Below are 17,819 nucleotides of genomic sequence, written 5' to 3'. Positions count from 1 at the left end.
TCGTGCGTTCTGCATTCGATAAATAAATTCGAAACGTTGGAATAAATAACAAATAAAATCACTGGTTTTGTGTGCGATAAAAAACGCAACGTGAAAACAAAATATTCGTATTATATGTGATTGTGACGTGCAGTTTTAACGTTTAATAAACATATTTTACTATTACGTTTAATACGTTATACGTTTAATATTTCTACTATTAATAAATTTTCTAACGCCTCCACGGAAACGCGACACAAATTTTACTACTGATTTAACTATAAATTCTATTAAAAACCAATTCTGTATTTAAAAGAGACAACATAAGAAAACTCCATGAAAATAAAACATTGCAAATTAGTTCTTCCAATATATGTAGTAATAAATTCAGAAGAACACGTCACGTACTATTGGACGCCACGCAAAATGTAGACCTAGGAAGTGGCGACCGTAAATCAAAGTTTTACTGGCGGTGCTACGCCGTAGCTCCGCAGCGGCTACGGCGTAGCACGCTCGTAGAGGCTGGCCGGCGTCGTAAAATTATTATAATGAACACTTTCCTTTGTATGCTATGGTAATGAAGGTTCACTATATCTACAAATTATAATGTATTTATTTTAAACTTTAATGCACATAATTATAAAAACTATTATGGTGGACTTAACGCTATATGGCATTATTATAATAAAACTATTGTGAATTGTGAAGTCATCACATTATTAACGAGCTGGTCGTCTTTCGCGGCGCTGCAGCCTATTATCATAATAATATTCTATCAATTTAAAATAATAATAATAATATTCTATCAATTTAAAATATAAAAATTAAATGTAACGGCCGTATTTATAAAACAATACAGAATACTTTTTCTTTTCTCCCACTAATACTACTATTAGGAGAAAAACTACTAGTCTACAAATCAACTTGGGGCAATTTTTTTTTGTATGTACGTATGTTTGTAATGCGATAACTTTTGAACCGTTGGTCTGATTTTGATGAAATTTAAATGACATGTAGGATCTGTCAATAGAATTTTTAAGTTCGTGGGGCAACAAAATTGTTTAAGTAGTTTTTGAAAAATTCACAATTTTGTGTTCGCGAGGTCTAAGTTCGCGGCGAACAACTAATGTTATAAATGCAAAAGTTTGTGAGGATGTATGTGATACGTTTGTTAAACTTTCACGCGAAATCCACTGGACGGATTGTTATTGAATTTGGTACACGGGTAGAATATAACCTATATATTATATATTAATGCATGAATCAATTAGATATTAATGCAACTTTAACATCCATAATTGAATGGCTTGACATTAATAATTTAAAGATAAATCTTGACAAAACCAATATAATGCATTTTAGTCAAAGACCGCTCGATACGGAAAATTATAAAATACAATATCAAGGTCATGTGTTGAAAGAAGTTGATTCAACAAAATTTCTAGGGCTAACTATAGATTCTAAATTAAACTGGAAACCCCATATAGATGGTCTTAGTAAAAGACTTAGTAGTTCGGCGTTTGTACTGTTTAAACTCTCAAATGAATTAAACATAAAAGCGCTTCTTACAGCTTATCATGGTTTAGTGGAATCAATACTTAGATATGGAATAATTTTTTGGGGCAATTCGACGGATAAGGATATAGCTTTTAAAATGCAAAAACGCTGTATTCGCGCAATGTTTAGACTCCAAAGCACTGACAGTTGTCAGCCGTTTTTTAAAGAACACAAAATTCTTACACTTCCGTCACTTTACATACTTGAGGTAGCAACATTTGTGAATTATTCCCTCGTCTAGCTGATGTTGTATTGAGGAATCATCGAGATATCTATCGATTATGCATGCACCCATCAAAACTGCTTTACTCGGTAATAGCATATAACCTAGAAACCTGTATGGCACCGAAAATTAACAACAAAATTCCAAATCAATATAGAAGCTTAAATTTAAATCTATTTAAAAAGCACCTCAAGTCTTTATTAACTGATAAATGTTATTATACTTTAAATGATTTCTTTAATGATAGACTCGGATAGAATTTAGGGCTAGTATACATTATAATTCTTTTTTTGTTTTGGATTTGTAGTGGATAGCATGCTCCTCTTTATTTATTTATATTTGCACACCTATATTCGGTAAAACGTGTAGGTTTAATTCATTTTGACATCAATTCTCTATTTGTACTCATGTTTTTGGCAAATCAATGTTTTCTTTCTTTCTGGAATAACACATAGGGCATTTTTATTTTTATCCGAAATTCCCACAGGAACGAAACCCCGCGAGGCGCTATACTAGCTGCGCCTTGATAATACTAATTTTCGTGCAACAAAGATATTATAAACAAACATACCTACATTTAGTTAGCATCTGGGACGTTTAAGTCGTATTAGATAATATGTAGTGTTTCCACACAGCAATGAAAGGGAGATATCGGGAGCTGCGATACAAATTCTCAAGAGATATTCTCGGATGTAATTACTTAGGAATGTTCATAAAGGTGGTACTCCATTCGTTTAACTTTTGTCTTGATCTCTTTTTTATATCAATGGCCCACACCACTTTGCCTGTAAATATTTGATCAAAGTTTTAGTAACTACTAACATAATTAAGGATAACGGAATAAATTGTTAGCAGTGTCATGTTGTTAGCAGCCATTTTGTTTTAAATATCAAAACAGTTGTGCTAACGCATTTGATGAAAACTTCCATTTTTTTAAATCAAATCAGAGACAAAGAACCCTATAGACATTGAGTTAGCGGAGTCAGTGACGCTAGACTACTACAAAACAAGATAGGGTGCCCGTGTAAAAGCCACGTTGCGTGACAACATTTGCTGTATGTGTGGATTTGCCAAGATGAAGCCACAGCACATTATTTGTTCAATTTACGTGAATATTTATTTAATTGCATATTTTTCCTGTTTGCCCACTTTTTTTTTCTATTTATATTCCATTTATTGTGTTTAGTATTGTGGCAATAATCGTTATTCTATTCAATATTATCACTCTGTCCTATTTCTCCCCGTGTATTTCTAATACGCGTTTCTTTTTCTTGTGTAAGCGAAACTAAAGATGACGATTTTTATAATTTTCTTTAAATACCAATCAAATATACTTTGGACGAAGATGGAATACCACCTTCATGTGCGAGAAACAATATAAAGGATTTAGTGTTTAACCGTGTATTAGTTAATTACAAGTTATATTGCGAAACTTCGGCCCACCGCGAGCTTGAAAGCTTCAACTTTCATTTTATTCGCGCTCATTAAAAGATAGACCTTAGAGTATATGTTCTCTGTACGAGTAGAGCGCGCGTGTGACCGTATGACACTTTCTAGAATACGATCCGCTTTCTTATTCTCCTCCACTTGGCACGGGGTTCGGTATGTTTAGGTGTGAGGCCATTGACCTAGAGAACATTAAATAAGTGTGAGACATTACATTACATATTTTCTAGTTTTTGCCTTCTACTTGAAACTGAATACGGTAAGAAAAGAAGGAGAATATTTATATTACATAATAAATAATAATAAAAATATTTATAAACATAGATTAGATCGCTTAACATTGACCTAAACTCTTATCCTTTAAAAAAAAAAGAAATAACAAAAAGATTTTTGAAAATAAAAAAAAGATATAAAACTTTTCATAAATTGATGCCATTACAAACTTTATCGCATTCTGTCAAATACTGTGCAATGTCACTTCGTCAAGTGAACAATACTATAGTCTAGCAATACTCTCACGGGGTGATCTCAATAATGTTAGAAAACAAAACTTTCATTATTCCGTCAAGAGAGAAGTTTGCGCGTTATCAAAAAACGAATACCGAACACACGCCGGGTATTACAGCCGGGGAAATATTCAAAGGGATCTTTTAATCTGCCAATAAACAAAACCTCCGGCCGGAGCCTTCGAGATCAAAAGCGTAAAAGGGCGCGTTTGTAATTCCTTAATACAAAGTTAGGTATGTACAAAAAACGACGCAATTTTCATATGGAACTATAAATCAATTTGACGAAGCGTTCAAAAAGGGATGCGCAGCGATTTCGATAAATCCTCTCGACTTCGCTGGAAGTCACAAGTTTTAACAAAATAAACGGCAACTTTACTGACTTCTTTGAGGGTTGCTGAATATTGAATGCTACGTCTCAATAGTAAACGGAGGGCTCGGTGAAATTTGTCTTTCAAATAAATAATTAAAATTGTGGATAAAGATGTTCAATACTTGAAAGTACCAATTGTTAAAATTGAAAGTAATTAATTATTAAAAAAATATTTACATACTCAAAACAATATTCCTAAAAACTACAAGAATCCTAATAGGTACTCCTTTAATTATGAACAGTCAAACACAGTGTGTAAAATTACAAAGTAAGGTCTTCTATTTTAGGTTCTTTCACTATCAAAATATAAAATGTCTTTATCGCCCGCAACTGAACACATTCTCCTAAAATGGCATCGACGTAAGAGTATCGACATTAATGTAATAAATCACAACACTATTGTTCCGCGCGACCGCACGCCCAAGAAACATCGCCGAAATTCGCCTTCGTCTCTCAGCGCGAGGCCCGATTTGCCCCAACCGCTCCGAGCCGGGTCAATTCATAGACATACAACTTAGTAGAAAACGAAAATCATTTTTGAAAAACAGGTCATAGTGTTAAAATAAATGTTTTTACTAAACGGTGTAGCACAGCAGAATCTCTCTCTACCATCTGCGCGTTCTGGGCTGTGGCGTCGCGAATCCTGTGGTACGGGGGATATGTAAACTAATGTGGTACGAGAAGAAGTCGAACTTTGGATCTTTCAATCAGAAGGCAGCTCTTAATCACTGAACGATCACCGATTCAATTAATTTTTTTTTTAAGATCTATATATTGATGACTTGCTATTCATTGTTATTTGGTTTTAAATTTAATAATACTAATGGGAATGGTATCTAAAAATAATAAATACACGGCTAGAAGCAAAACCAAGCGTAAACAGCATGATCAATTTTAATATCAACGAGCAAACATCACGTGAAACAAAAAGAGAGTAGTGAATAGAATCAATCGAGATAAAACCTGACATATCTATGGTTTGTCTGCGCAGAAGGCGATGTTGTAGGTTATTTTGCTTCTGAAAAGGCAAACCATATTCTTTCATTCATAACGAGTATTGTAGTCTAGTAGTATGTTTGTCTGTTATCTCCATTTAATTCGCTCCGATTTAACTCCGTTCACCCCAATATATTCGGAACTATCTGCAGGATGCGTGGATGTTTAATTTACCCAATTGATTGTCTACTGTTTATGTTGCGTGGGTATTCATTATGTGTGTAAACAATATGAATTGGATGCTGTAATCAAAATGTATTTAGTACAGTAGGTGGGGAGTTCCAGGAAATACCTTCCGTCTTCTGTTGAAGCAAATTGTTCGAAACTATCTTCAGTAACGTGCCATACTTAAACTCGATTCTTCCATTTAATTGTTTATAGTTCACTAGCTTTCCCCGCCTAAATATGGGAATAAAACTCTTAAGCCGATGACAAATGTAACTTCCAACTGGTTAAATAATTTTGGAAATCAGTTGAGTAATTCCAAAGGCTACACCTTATACAATTACAAACATTTCTAAAATCTAATATTAGGGTGGAAGAATTTCTCGAAGCAAATATTTTCAATAACATCTAGATGCTTCCATGTAGGTCTGGTTGAGGAAGACAATAACATAGAATATGCCAGCTGTTTCTCCTTCTGCACTTATGGAGTCATCAATTGGGCCATAAACGCATGGAGATTGTCCTGACATGTGCTAACAACCTCATGCCTGTCTATCAATTCCCAATAAACAAAAAGTATAAAAATAACAAATATAAATCACAAAAATGGATCGAGACGAATCAATTTGCTAGCGATGGTTTGTTTACTAAAAATATTTTACTGGTCGTTATCTTACGTTTCTGTTCGTCAGGATATTGTACTCGCGTCTTCAGACAATAAAATTGAGATAGCCACTTGAAAACAAAACATCATGAGTGCAGAAAAATATACCTACTTACAAAATATTTAATTTTGTTAGAAACTTTTTCTTTCTCAACTGAAATCAAGGAAATAAAGTCATTTCCAAGATTTCGATAAGATATGATATTATAAGTCCTTGCAGTACAGTTACTATGATAAAACATACAGTATAATAGACTGGATTAAATTCGATAAAAATTAAATCATAATTATAATCATCAAATGCCAAACAAGTCAAACAAAAAACTATGATTATTTTTATATTCGTAGTATTATAATAGTACAAATTATCTTCATAAATGATAATTTTCATTTCGTTTAAATTCAAGGGTAACCTTACCCAATAACTAGGCGTAAATTGCGTACGTCTTTATCTCTGTATCGTTATTGGTTTACGACTGAGTGGAGTCATAACTGCGCTTATAAATGGAAACAGTCGAGGGGCACTTAGACACTCGAAATGCATCTCTTTAATGCACCGCAAGTGTGGACTGTTGGGTAAATAAATGATAGTTGTGTTTTTAGCACCATTGTAACAAATAAATGTATAAATAAATAATGAAGCGGTGGTGATTTAATGGTTAAAACGCCCGCCTGTGGATCAAAAGGCCCCAGGTTCGTATCCTACTCGTGCCCTATAAGTTTGTATACCAATCTGACTCATTTATAAGTATATAGTTTTCGTAGACCACTAAACAGAAATGTATGCTTTACCTCATAGATATTGCCCAAGGCTACGCTCCCGTATGAATTTTGAGATAAAATTAGCGTATCTTGGATAATTTATCTTTCTAATGGTGAAAGAATTTTTGAAATCGGTTCGATAGTTTCGGAGATTACCCGCCTCAAACATACAAACTCACAAACGCTTACCTCTTTATACCAATAGTATAGATGAAATGAACTAAGATCATAAAATATAAGTTGCTTTGGAAGTTGGCAGCAAATTTTGAAGTCAATAAGTTATGTATATCATCAGAAGTTGAATAAAGAATTTTGAATTTGAATTTGCGTGCTACAGGCAGATATATCAAACTATTAACACCCCTTCTTTCCGACGAGGGTTATAGGTTGCACCTGTGAAAGTTTGCAATTGTTTTATAGATCACTCTATCCAATTCGACATCAATTTGTCTTGTGCTAAGCTTTTTGAGACGCGGTTTGAGTTCGAATGAAAATTTATTTTTACTTTTTTTTATTACAGTAAAGATAAAATATTTTTCATTATTTAAAACTAGAGATGAACTCGTTATTGTGGTTTTATCATTCAACCGTCACAATCCAGTTGGAGTGTGACTTTGAATGAGACGAAAACGAACGAGTGAAGAACAGCCCTATAAATATTTCTTATGAATAGGAAACAATATATTTCATATTTCTTATATTAAGTATATTTTGCTGGAAACTGTGCAAACAAAAAAATAATCTACAATTAGTTTATCACAAGTGGCCCCCACGGGATAGACAGAGCCAAGAGACGCCAACGCGAACGGCAATCTGTTCTTGTTTATCATCTCCGCTATCGGCCAAACCGCAGCTCTATATTTTTTGTCTGTGGCAAGAACACGAGCGACTTGTAAAATTGCTAGCTGATTATTTTCTGCAACAATACAGTTGGAACGTTGTATTTTCGTTCTTTATTTTTGTCCAATGTTAATTCACTTAGTGTGCTGTGGAGTTTTTAGCAATTTGTACACTAGTAGCTTTTGCCAAGGGAACTTTTGTTTTTCCGGGATGATACTTATCCTATTTCGTTCTTCATACTTCAAACTACGTGTATACAAAATTTCAAGAAGATTGGTTGAGCAGATACAGCGTGAACACATTTCCTTTCGCATTTATAATATTAGTTAGGATTAAGATTGCAGGGCAGGCGAAACTAAGAGTCGCGGATCTCGATGGCTACGTTTAGCTGGTTAGTGGAGCTTGTTGATGTAATTAAGAATCTGTGTGTGAAAATTATGACAGCTTGGTAGCTCATCGCCTATCTGAAAAATGTCCTGTTAATTTCTCTTCTTGGAATAAAATGATAGAATTTTTCTACATACAACATTGTTTTTTTGTTAACAGCCACGTTGCTAAGCAATATAAGAAAAGAGATTCAGATAGCGAGCAATCCACAGAATTCCATAACCAACTCGGAGTAGACATCTCTGGCTCAATTGTACGAAGAGACCCGACACCATAAAAACTGGGAGAAGGTGTGGACGGAGAAGAAGTAGATTATTCAATGCCCAAACGCTCTAAAATAATTATATTTGTGAAATAATATTTATTTTTTATTCATGTAATACACTTTATAAAACAACAATTATTTACAGCTGAAACAGTTTAAAGTACCGTCAGCAAAAAGGGATGAAATGCGTGCATTAACAGCTCGTTAGCTCGTATTGTGTTGCACCCAGTACCGGCTAATTGTTCTATTCTACAAGTTTAAAGCGCAAGTATTAAGGATTAAGCTCGTAGTTACATGGAACAATCAAGGATTACTTTAAGAGTTGTTACACAGTCAGTTCACTAATTTGTAATAAAAATAAACTTATATAAGATAAATACATTTACAAATTTTTAGCTATGTATACCTGCGACGTACACAGTAAATAACAGGGCCAAAACAATCCAAATTAAAAAAAAAATAATTCGTAATCCTCCTACCACATTATTGATGTAAATTGTATACCAAAGCACAGAAAGTAAGCATACTTTTCATCAAACTCAGGCACCATAAAAATATTTCATCTTCTTCTCCGCTCACCTGCGTGTAATTCGCAAAAAGTCATCATTGAATTAGGCACGACCCCTTTCCTTTGACGAAGACTCCTTTGATGTGATAATTAACTGAATTATAAATTACTGTTACCCCCCCAGAAGGCAAGTGGGCTAAGTGGCCATTGAAAATGGGAAAGAGACGGGAGAACATCTTGCGTTTCGCTCGTAAACTCGGATGTTATGTGGAGCGTTTACATTTTCTTTGGTAGCATTCGTTTTAATGTTTATTATGTTCATTTGTTTTATTTCTATTGAAATGAAAATGAGCTACAGAAATTATGACGTCTAAAGTATTGCAGAACATAACTCATAACATTATATAAAGCTGTGCCGATGCTGTGCGATGTTTCGGAAAATGTCCAAGGTGCTATTCTAAATTCTACTTTATCCGTAATATTATAATATTACGGAAACTAGTATTATCCCAAAAAATAATAACTCAACTAAAAAGTTAAAAAATCATTGTTTCCTTGAAAATTAATATTGACGAAGGCGCAAGCAAAAATTAGTGAATAATATAAGAGTACAATAAAATTCGATAATGTGATAAAAATGCGAAAGTTTGAATTTCTGTAGGTATGATTGTAAGTGTCTTAACTAGATTTTGAGAAGCGGGACATAGCTACTATTAATACAGTACCGTTTGATCACTCCAATCAAAACATAATTGGTTATCTCTTAACAAACTTCGAATTACTTATCTCAAACTAACCTCTGATATAGCGGGAGCATTTAGATAGAACATTTAGCACAATTTCCAAGAATCCTTTACCCAAACCCTAATCTAGTGAAAGTTGCCAACTCAGTGCTAGTATGTTGCCATTGAGAGTCGTAATCAATCTGATCAATCTATGTCGAAACACGTCATTACTTTCTCGACTGACAAAACTCTGGCGCTGGTTGAATTGAAGGGTCAATTTTCGAATTGCGTCGATAGAATTCATCCTCGAGTAAAATCAATTTCAACATAAGTATATTACTAAGACATTTAAACTTTAAACTTATTAGATAAATAAATAAATATATTAGGACAAATCACACAGATCCATATTAGATAATTGACATCTTTAAAGAAAAGGCTGCGGTGAAGTTTGTTGCGCCGTTTCTTCTTCACCTGCGCTTTGGAAATCGGCAGTAGACTTAGTTTTATATCATCCTAAGTTGAATAATATTTTTTTTAATTTGAAAACAACGAATAGAAATTAAAACAAGACTCCTTGGCGCACTAGTGGGGAAGGATACCACTAATATAGAGATTACGAATCAAGTCCTCGTTATAATTAACTTTGTGCCTAAGACATGTGTTGTAATAGATTTTAACGTAATTAATCGCGTTGATAAAAGTAATAATATCTATGAGCTACACGAACGGTGAATGTGATCCCACGTATTCTTGTCATCTGAGAATATAGAAGAAAGAGATAAGACATTGTTCATCTCATGTATTCTCCCAGGTTGGTGGAATGGCAACTCATTCAGACTTCTGATTCGGATCGCAATAAATTGTAAGTTTTCCGGCCACTGCGCACTGAATCGGAACGGAGGTACAGGGCGCTACGTTCGATATTATCGCGTTTTACTGCCGTCGCCTTGTATAGAAACAGTCTAGCTCCAAACCAAGTGTTATATCCTATTCAACGTATTTTATTATTTTACTTGAAAAAATTCAATGTATCACTATAGGCGTGACAACGACTGACACTGTTGTAGTAGTTTCTACCGCCAAAGGTTCTTGTTGAGGTACAATTTCTAAGTAAATGTTTTGACTTCAAAGTTTCGTAATCTCGCAATTCTCAATATTTATATAACTACCCGATCTCAGGCATCCTTAAATAGAGCAATGTTTCTTTGATACTTTATAGAATTATTAATTTATTTTTGATTCTCACGCCGTAACTACTCCATACAACAACTTCCATACAGAAGCATTATGAAAGAATCTAAATAACAGTGATCTTGAGTTAAAATAAATAGAACTATATAAAAAAATGGAATCCTAGTCTGCAAATAATTTTGAACACAATTTTTCAGAGTAACACGTCCAGTTTTTGGAAGTCAACGTGCGCGCCGCAGCCTTTTGTGCGGCACCCTTTAATTATTTTCGTACTGGAGATGTTTTTGACTTGACGGGTCCTTGATGCTATTTCGTGTGCCAAGACAAGCGGAGAAGAAAGGTTTTCAAAATGCTTGTGATTTTTATATTTCAAACATACCTATAGGATGGCGCAACGAGGCTCAACATTGAACGTGTTGGAGGAACGAGAGAGGCGCCTTTGTCCTACACTGGGACATTAAAAGGGTATCTGGTGGAGCCGTTCGACTGCCAGCGCGCGCGCGCTGGTTAATATTTGTGCGTGTGACCACAAAGTTCTGGATGTGTAGGTCCTCCGCGATACAAGCTTAGTGCTTAGTGCGGGCCGTTGTGTGTTGTCTATGGTGTCCATGTCTATTAAACTAAAACTTAAATCTTTCGTGTGTCAGTATTTCGAAGCTTTGAAATCAATGAATCAATCATTAATATTCGTTCACGAAGTGAATGTAACTATAATACACATGATACGTAAACAGTAACGTATCCTAGACGGATTAACGTAACATTACGGTAAACGATGCCACACTCTAATAATTATAATGTAACCATATACGCATTAACTAAACGTAACGGGAACGGAGGAGTTTACAATGTTAAATATGTAAATACTTGTGTATAAAGCATATGTTTTTCATAAAACATTAATTAAACTTCTGTCGCAGATTATTAGGTTGGTTTATAACAAAGTTTTCAGATCAATCTTTCTTTTTACATATAAGTTTCCATTGACATACGTCGACGCACCATAAAATTCTGCGTTGATCCGTTGACAGAAGTAACACACGGCCATTTTTATTTTGTTCATGGAAGACAAAAATGATTATAATTTGTTCAAACTGAAATCATCTATCAACCACAACTAGTCAAAGGAAATGTTGAAGTTAACTAATTATTTTCAAAACCTCTATAAAAATAGGACAATAAATCACATATTTCATAAACAAATACACCACACCAAATAAAAACCCCAAAAAACGTAATAAGCGGCGTTGCAGGTGTGTCCGGGCCGATATTAATATTTGACAAGAAATCCGTGCGTGCGCGCGTGCATTATGCATGACCCAGTGTGCCACGATCTTTATGGCCGCGTTTCATTTTCATTATTGTATATTTTATGCAATATTAAAACGTTCTTCATTTAAGTTAACTATTTTGTTTTTGTCGAAAGAATGAAAAACATTGTATAACAAATCTTATTTTGTTGCCTGGGGAGCAGATGATCTGTAAAACTGATTTTTGTTACTTACCTTAAAATGCAGGTTCTTGAAACTTGATATATTTATTCAAAAACTTACCTGTAAAGAGAAATAAATCAATTTATCAATATGTACTTTACAAAAAAATTAAACAACAATTTTAAAAAACACGACTGCCGTCATTTCGGCCTGGGGTAGTGCAAGGAATCAAATGATAGGTCTCATCCTTATTTGGCAAGGCGTTTAAGAATTACGGTGGAATAAAGCAACTCGCAAACATACAAACACGAACCCTAAAAACACAACACTCCTTTTTTTGAGCATTCGTGTAAAAATACCGTCCTTTAACGAATTCGTCAGGAAACGCCCGCATTGCAGTTGATTGTGCAAAAACGGTTATTCAAAAGCCCGGCAAAGTCCATCATGGCTCAGGCGTAAAAAATATATACAAAATCTACCCAAAGTGTACAAAATTTCCGACAAAATTAATTTGTAATAGGGAGCGCCCTCGTATAGTTTCAGCTTTAGAGTTTGTCCGAGAATCATTTTAACATTTTGAGGCATTTCACAAATACTTTAGCCGGCCGTTGTTGCTAAACTTCTTTCATTTTGAGTAATGCATACCGAGCTGAGAATACGGAGGAAATGTGCAATATATAAAACGTAGAAGTGTCACGACAAGTATTTATTTAGACAGGCTTTTTTTTTTCAAAACAAAATGAGTAACGGATAATTTTATGGAGACACCTTGCCTTCCCTAGATATTTTTTGATTTATAAGTTATTTTGTAAGGTTTAATTTAGATTATTTAATTGTTCATGACATGTAAGAAGGTTCTCGTCAATGAAGTGTTTTCCATTCTCTGTTCCCTGCCATAGATTTATAACATTTATTTATTTTTATTATAAGTAATAAAATTTATATTATTATGGCAAACGAAGGCAAGGTGAGCAGCACAAGACCTGGGAAGATGAATTTAAATTGACAGCAGATCAGCATTGAATATGAATAACAATATTAGAGTCATCTGAATCAAACTATAAAAAGGTTCTAGCTATGCCTATTCTAGCTTTTTGTTATTTTGTAATAAAATTCCGTACCTATAAGCTTTATTTACATATTCTTTGAGCCGGGATGAAATATTTCCCAAATTTTAATAAGCCAGGTTAATGAGCGAGACGCAAGATGCTCGCTCCAAATGTGGCCCTTGGATGTAATATGAATGTGAAAGAAATATGTTGGCTTTAAATTGTTATGTATATCATTATATATTTGGAGATGTAGACTTGGGTCTACAAAATTTAATGGTTATTTTTTGCGCGAACCGGAACTTTGGGGCGTCACAGTTCCGAATGGAACACGCGAAGATGAGACAAATATTGTAACATACTACGTGCCCACCTTAATAAACATAACACGTTACTGCGCCTGGCTTCGTCTGCAAAGCAGACTGTGTACATGTCTTGTATATCCCACTACAACACTGCACTGAAGCCATCAATTACTGACCGTGTTGGATCCCGGAGGATTACGGGATTAGGCAGGATATTGTCGCCGTGCTATGCTGATAACTATTTGTTCTTTTAAATATATTGACATAAATTCATAGTTCAGGTCACATAAATGGATTTGTCATACATGTCACACATGCTTTTTAAGTAATTTCGAAAATAATTGAATTCTCGCTCGATTTCAGATTTTTTTTTCATCTCATTTTTCTTTTAATACAATGGATAATACAAGGTTTGATAATTGTAAGCAGAACTTGATAAATTTAAATGGACAAAGGTGGCGACGAGGTGATGCGATGCGATTGGACAATATTCCCTAATAGAATGTTAAGAAGACAATAAAAGACACAATCGTACAAGTGCATGCTTTTTAATATATTTTCATAAGACGCATTATTACTTTTTTATAAAACATGGGCCATTGAAAAGCATACCCTATGCATGCAAAATTGTTGATAATAACAATTATATACGTATACAATTATATCTTAAAAATCACGACAAAATATTGTAAAAAAACATCGATACAAAACAACTAGTCCAATCCATCAATCCCAGTTCCCGCCGACCCGAGCGGAGCCGGGCGCGGGGCTAGTGCAATAACGCCGGGAACGCCATCCATCATGATTTAAGATATTGGGGGATTTAAAAGGGAGGAAATTAGCTTTGCCCAACATATTTTCTATTTCTTTTGATACGAAATTGCTTTGGTTAGTGTGAAAATGTGAGAACGTTCCCAAACTTTTCTTATTATAAATACGGTCTCACGTCTTCATCCCTTACGAGATAGACAGAGTCAACAGTAGCGAGACTCAAGGGCCGGTTCACATAGATTGAAAATTTTATAGTATACCAACTCCAGGAGCCCACCGCCTGCCGGAACAAATGTCTAGCTATGTCGCTCCAACCTGGCCCTGGCAGAAGAGGCAAGTGTCTGCTGGCTTGATGTCGAAAATGTGCCAATAAGGATGCCAAAAAGAGTTCTAAGTAGAGACAAAAAAGTAGCAAAGCGGACCTTAGGCTCCAATGCTCAACGGCTGGGGAAGAAACCGGGAAAACGTTCAAATGAGGGAGAGAATGCCATCTAAATTTTCAGTCATATGTACCATTATTTTGGCTCGGGTTTGCTTTTATTTCCAGCAATATGCTATACTCTTTACAACACAATCAACGCGAAATGCTTCAACCATATTTACAAAGATGTCGTTGGAAAAATGAAGTGAAAACGCGCCCTCTACGGCAAAGGACATATTTAATTTTTAGCGACACCTCCAGGAGGGTTGTTGAATTTCTTATTGCTTCTGCAGGGCCATCTCTGTTAGGGTTGCAGTAGTATTTCATTGCCGTTTTAACGCCATCTTTTTGAGGGTGGCGGTACTAAAACTTATTGATACTAGCGCCATCTTCAATACGAGAGATGAAGTATTTATTTTGCCATGCCGTTACTTGGTTGGTACATGCGGTACGAAAATATGAAATTTATTTCAAAAAGTTACAATATATAGTACTTTATAAATTCTAACATACAGCTCAACCTAATCTTATCTTTTTTTTATGTAATTTGTATAAATGAAAATGAGCGCTATGTATTTAATTTTACGGTCCCATGACTATAGGGTTCGAACACTGACCTTGAGAAGTTGAGGGTCGCGTTCAGCCGCGTCCAGCATCGACTCAGCCTCGCTCAGCCAAGCCACGAACTTCTCCAGCGAGCGGTCGAAGTTCTGGAGAGAAGACACCGCGGAGTGCAGGGCCTTGCCTCGGGCCACGATACTGTAGGGGAATTTAATGTTTAAATAGTGAATAAAGCATGTGATAAATATTCTTTTGGTTTCAGAAATGATCCTATAGGACTTCTAGGACGGCAAAATAAAAACAATGTGTTTTAGAAAAAGTTATCACCCTTGTTCAATTTGTTATTTTAATAAAACATTTTGAAATTTTGTACCTATGTTATGTATGTATAGTAAGTAATTATAAGTTTATATGACACATGATCAAAAGCAGAAAAAATATTTCTCCAAAACATTTGGTTTAGCTATTAAATCTATCACATTGTGTAATGCTTTTGGTGGTTGGCGTTATTTCAAAACAGATGGCGTTGTTTCAACTTCATTACAGCATCTCAGCTATTGAAAATTCAACCATATTGTACTGCCTTGTACTTATCATATTGTAACTTGTCAACGCTTCGGAAGCTTATATTACATTTGCAGTAGATGGCAGCACAACATAATAGCAATTGAAAATTGAACCTTACTCACCTGTTATTAAGCTCATTATAGCGATGGTTGATAGCTTCAGTGGATCTTTTGATTCGGGTCGTGTCATCATTGCGGTAGACCGCTATGAGGCGTTGTGTCAGCTGGCCAAACAGCTCGATCTGATGTTTGTACTGATGTACTTCAGCGTGGAAGGACTGGAATAATATAATTTAGTCAGTTTCGGTATTAGGCGTTTCATAAAGCAAACAATAGGAGTTAGAGCCATGTTCCATTACTACGCGCTCCGCTGCGACAACGCATTACATTGCAGCTCCGTTATGCTCCATAGTTTTCTTGTTTTCCATAGATCTTGACTTTAACATGCCTGGATGTACGTAGAAACTTCTGAATACAATTTCTACGTTGATCCGTCATCGGACGTCGGACGTTAACGCGATCAATGGGGCATGGCTCTTAAGGGCCATCCGCCATGACCCGCTGATGTATACATTTGTTGATATATGGACCTACAATTGCAGTTAGATAAATTTTGTGATAATATCAATATCATACAGAATCCGGTTACAAAGCATAAACAATTGTTATCCGCTGTCCGACTATCGACGCGAGGGATTAAATTATATCAATTTAATTCACGTATAATAACTTTACAATTTTTAAAAAGCAAAATGAAGAAAAAAACAATATTATACAAAATATATTTCGTATATAAGTCCAGGATTTGACTGAGTTGCAGGATATAATTTAAACTATTTATCACGCAATCTGTAAAGCAAATCCGATATTTGTCGGATGTCGGCGATAGAATGTCCACAAATATGTGCGAACAACGGACGGCTGTCCCCAATTAAAGAGATTTATGGGACAGGGCACACGTTACGGGAAACTGGACCATTTGTATTGACAGATAGCGATCACGAGGGCAATCTGGGTGCTGGAATGACGCTCATTCTGGAATGTATCAGTGGTAAGGTATAAGCACGTAATACTTGTAAGTGTAGGTTCTGGAGCAAGACCATCTAGAAAAAAGGGTAATTAAAGAAAGTTGCTTATTTTTTACCCCAAGAGATGGCGTAAATAATATAGCGAAGTGGAGGCGAGAAAGTAAAAAGATCTTGGGCTCTGATGTTTAACGGCTTCGGAAACAAACCGGCAATCGATGCAGGTATATTGGCCTCTCAAATGTTGACCATTGAGTTACACCAAGCTAACTCGGCTCAACTGATTACTTTGTATAGCGTCTCTTCTACTCGAAACTATATTAGATTTCTTCAATTATATACAGTCTTGTATATAAAGTATTATATAATATTATAGTACAGCTGCGCGTCAACGCGGTAGAGCCACGCCTCAGCGTCGTGTTTGTCGAGCCTCGTATCGCTAGACTAAAAAGTTATATACCTTCTGTTCGCGTAGCTGCATCTCAAGCACGTCGGCGGTGTGTCCGGGCGGCGTCATGCTTGCCAGTCGCGCCTCCATGCGGGAGAGCCACGCGTCAGCGTCGCGTCGTCGAGCCTCGTAACGCTGAGAGTCGCCGAGCATCGCGTCGAGTTGAGCCTTGCGTTGGAGGACGCGCGCGTTGGCTTCATCCCAGTGCTCGCGGAGGGCGGTTACTGGAAATAAGAGGTGCAGGTTAGATTTTGTATAAACGACTTGTAAATTGTATTTCATTATATTATGATTCCAAATATTTAATATATTATTCTTAAAGAAAGTTAAAGAATCAGGTATAATTGCCCCCGACTGCTCATATAACTTCCATGAGTATCCCAAGATTTAGCTACAATTTTGTTTGAAAGGTAAAAACAAGTTTTAACTCATTAATTTCTCATTTGCAAATTTAATTTTTATTTACCCTAGAGGGGAATTCCCTCGAGAATTTGTGCCATAAACGTTTGTTAAAAATTGATTACAATGAAAATGAATTCTTTCAGTGACAAAAGCTTCCGAATTTTCAGTATAAACAAATTTCATTTACCATCAAATACCTCCTGAATCGTGTAATGATATTATATACCTGACGTAACACGGTTTAACAG

At 35.4% G+C, this 17,819-nt stretch overlaps 1 protein-coding gene across 1 annotated transcript in view; it reads right to left on the bottom strand.

Annotated features, from left to right (window-relative positions):
* Positions 1 to 17,819, bottom strand: part of LOC128678469 (dystrophin, isoforms A/C/F/G/H-like) — a 455,052-nt gene that overhangs the window by 266,772 nt on the left and 170,461 nt on the right. The window contains exons 66-68 of the mRNA XM_053760046.2: positions 17,182 to 17,393; positions 15,820 to 15,974; positions 15,187 to 15,328 (exon numbers count right to left, since the gene is read on the bottom strand). Of these exons, the coding sequence (XP_053616021.1) occupies positions 15,187 to 15,328; positions 15,820 to 15,974; positions 17,182 to 17,393 (509 nt within the window). The remainder of the gene's footprint in view (positions 1 to 15,186; positions 15,329 to 15,819; positions 15,975 to 17,181; positions 17,394 to 17,819) is intronic.

The sequence above is a fragment of the Plodia interpunctella genome, chromosome 19, assembly GCF_027563975.2.
Source record: "Plodia interpunctella isolate USDA-ARS_2022_Savannah chromosome 19, ilPloInte3.2, whole genome shotgun sequence".
NCBI classification, from domain to species: Eukaryota; Metazoa; Arthropoda; class Insecta; order Lepidoptera; family Pyralidae; genus Plodia; species Plodia interpunctella.
This window is presented reverse-complemented; position numbering and strand designations above follow the sequence as displayed.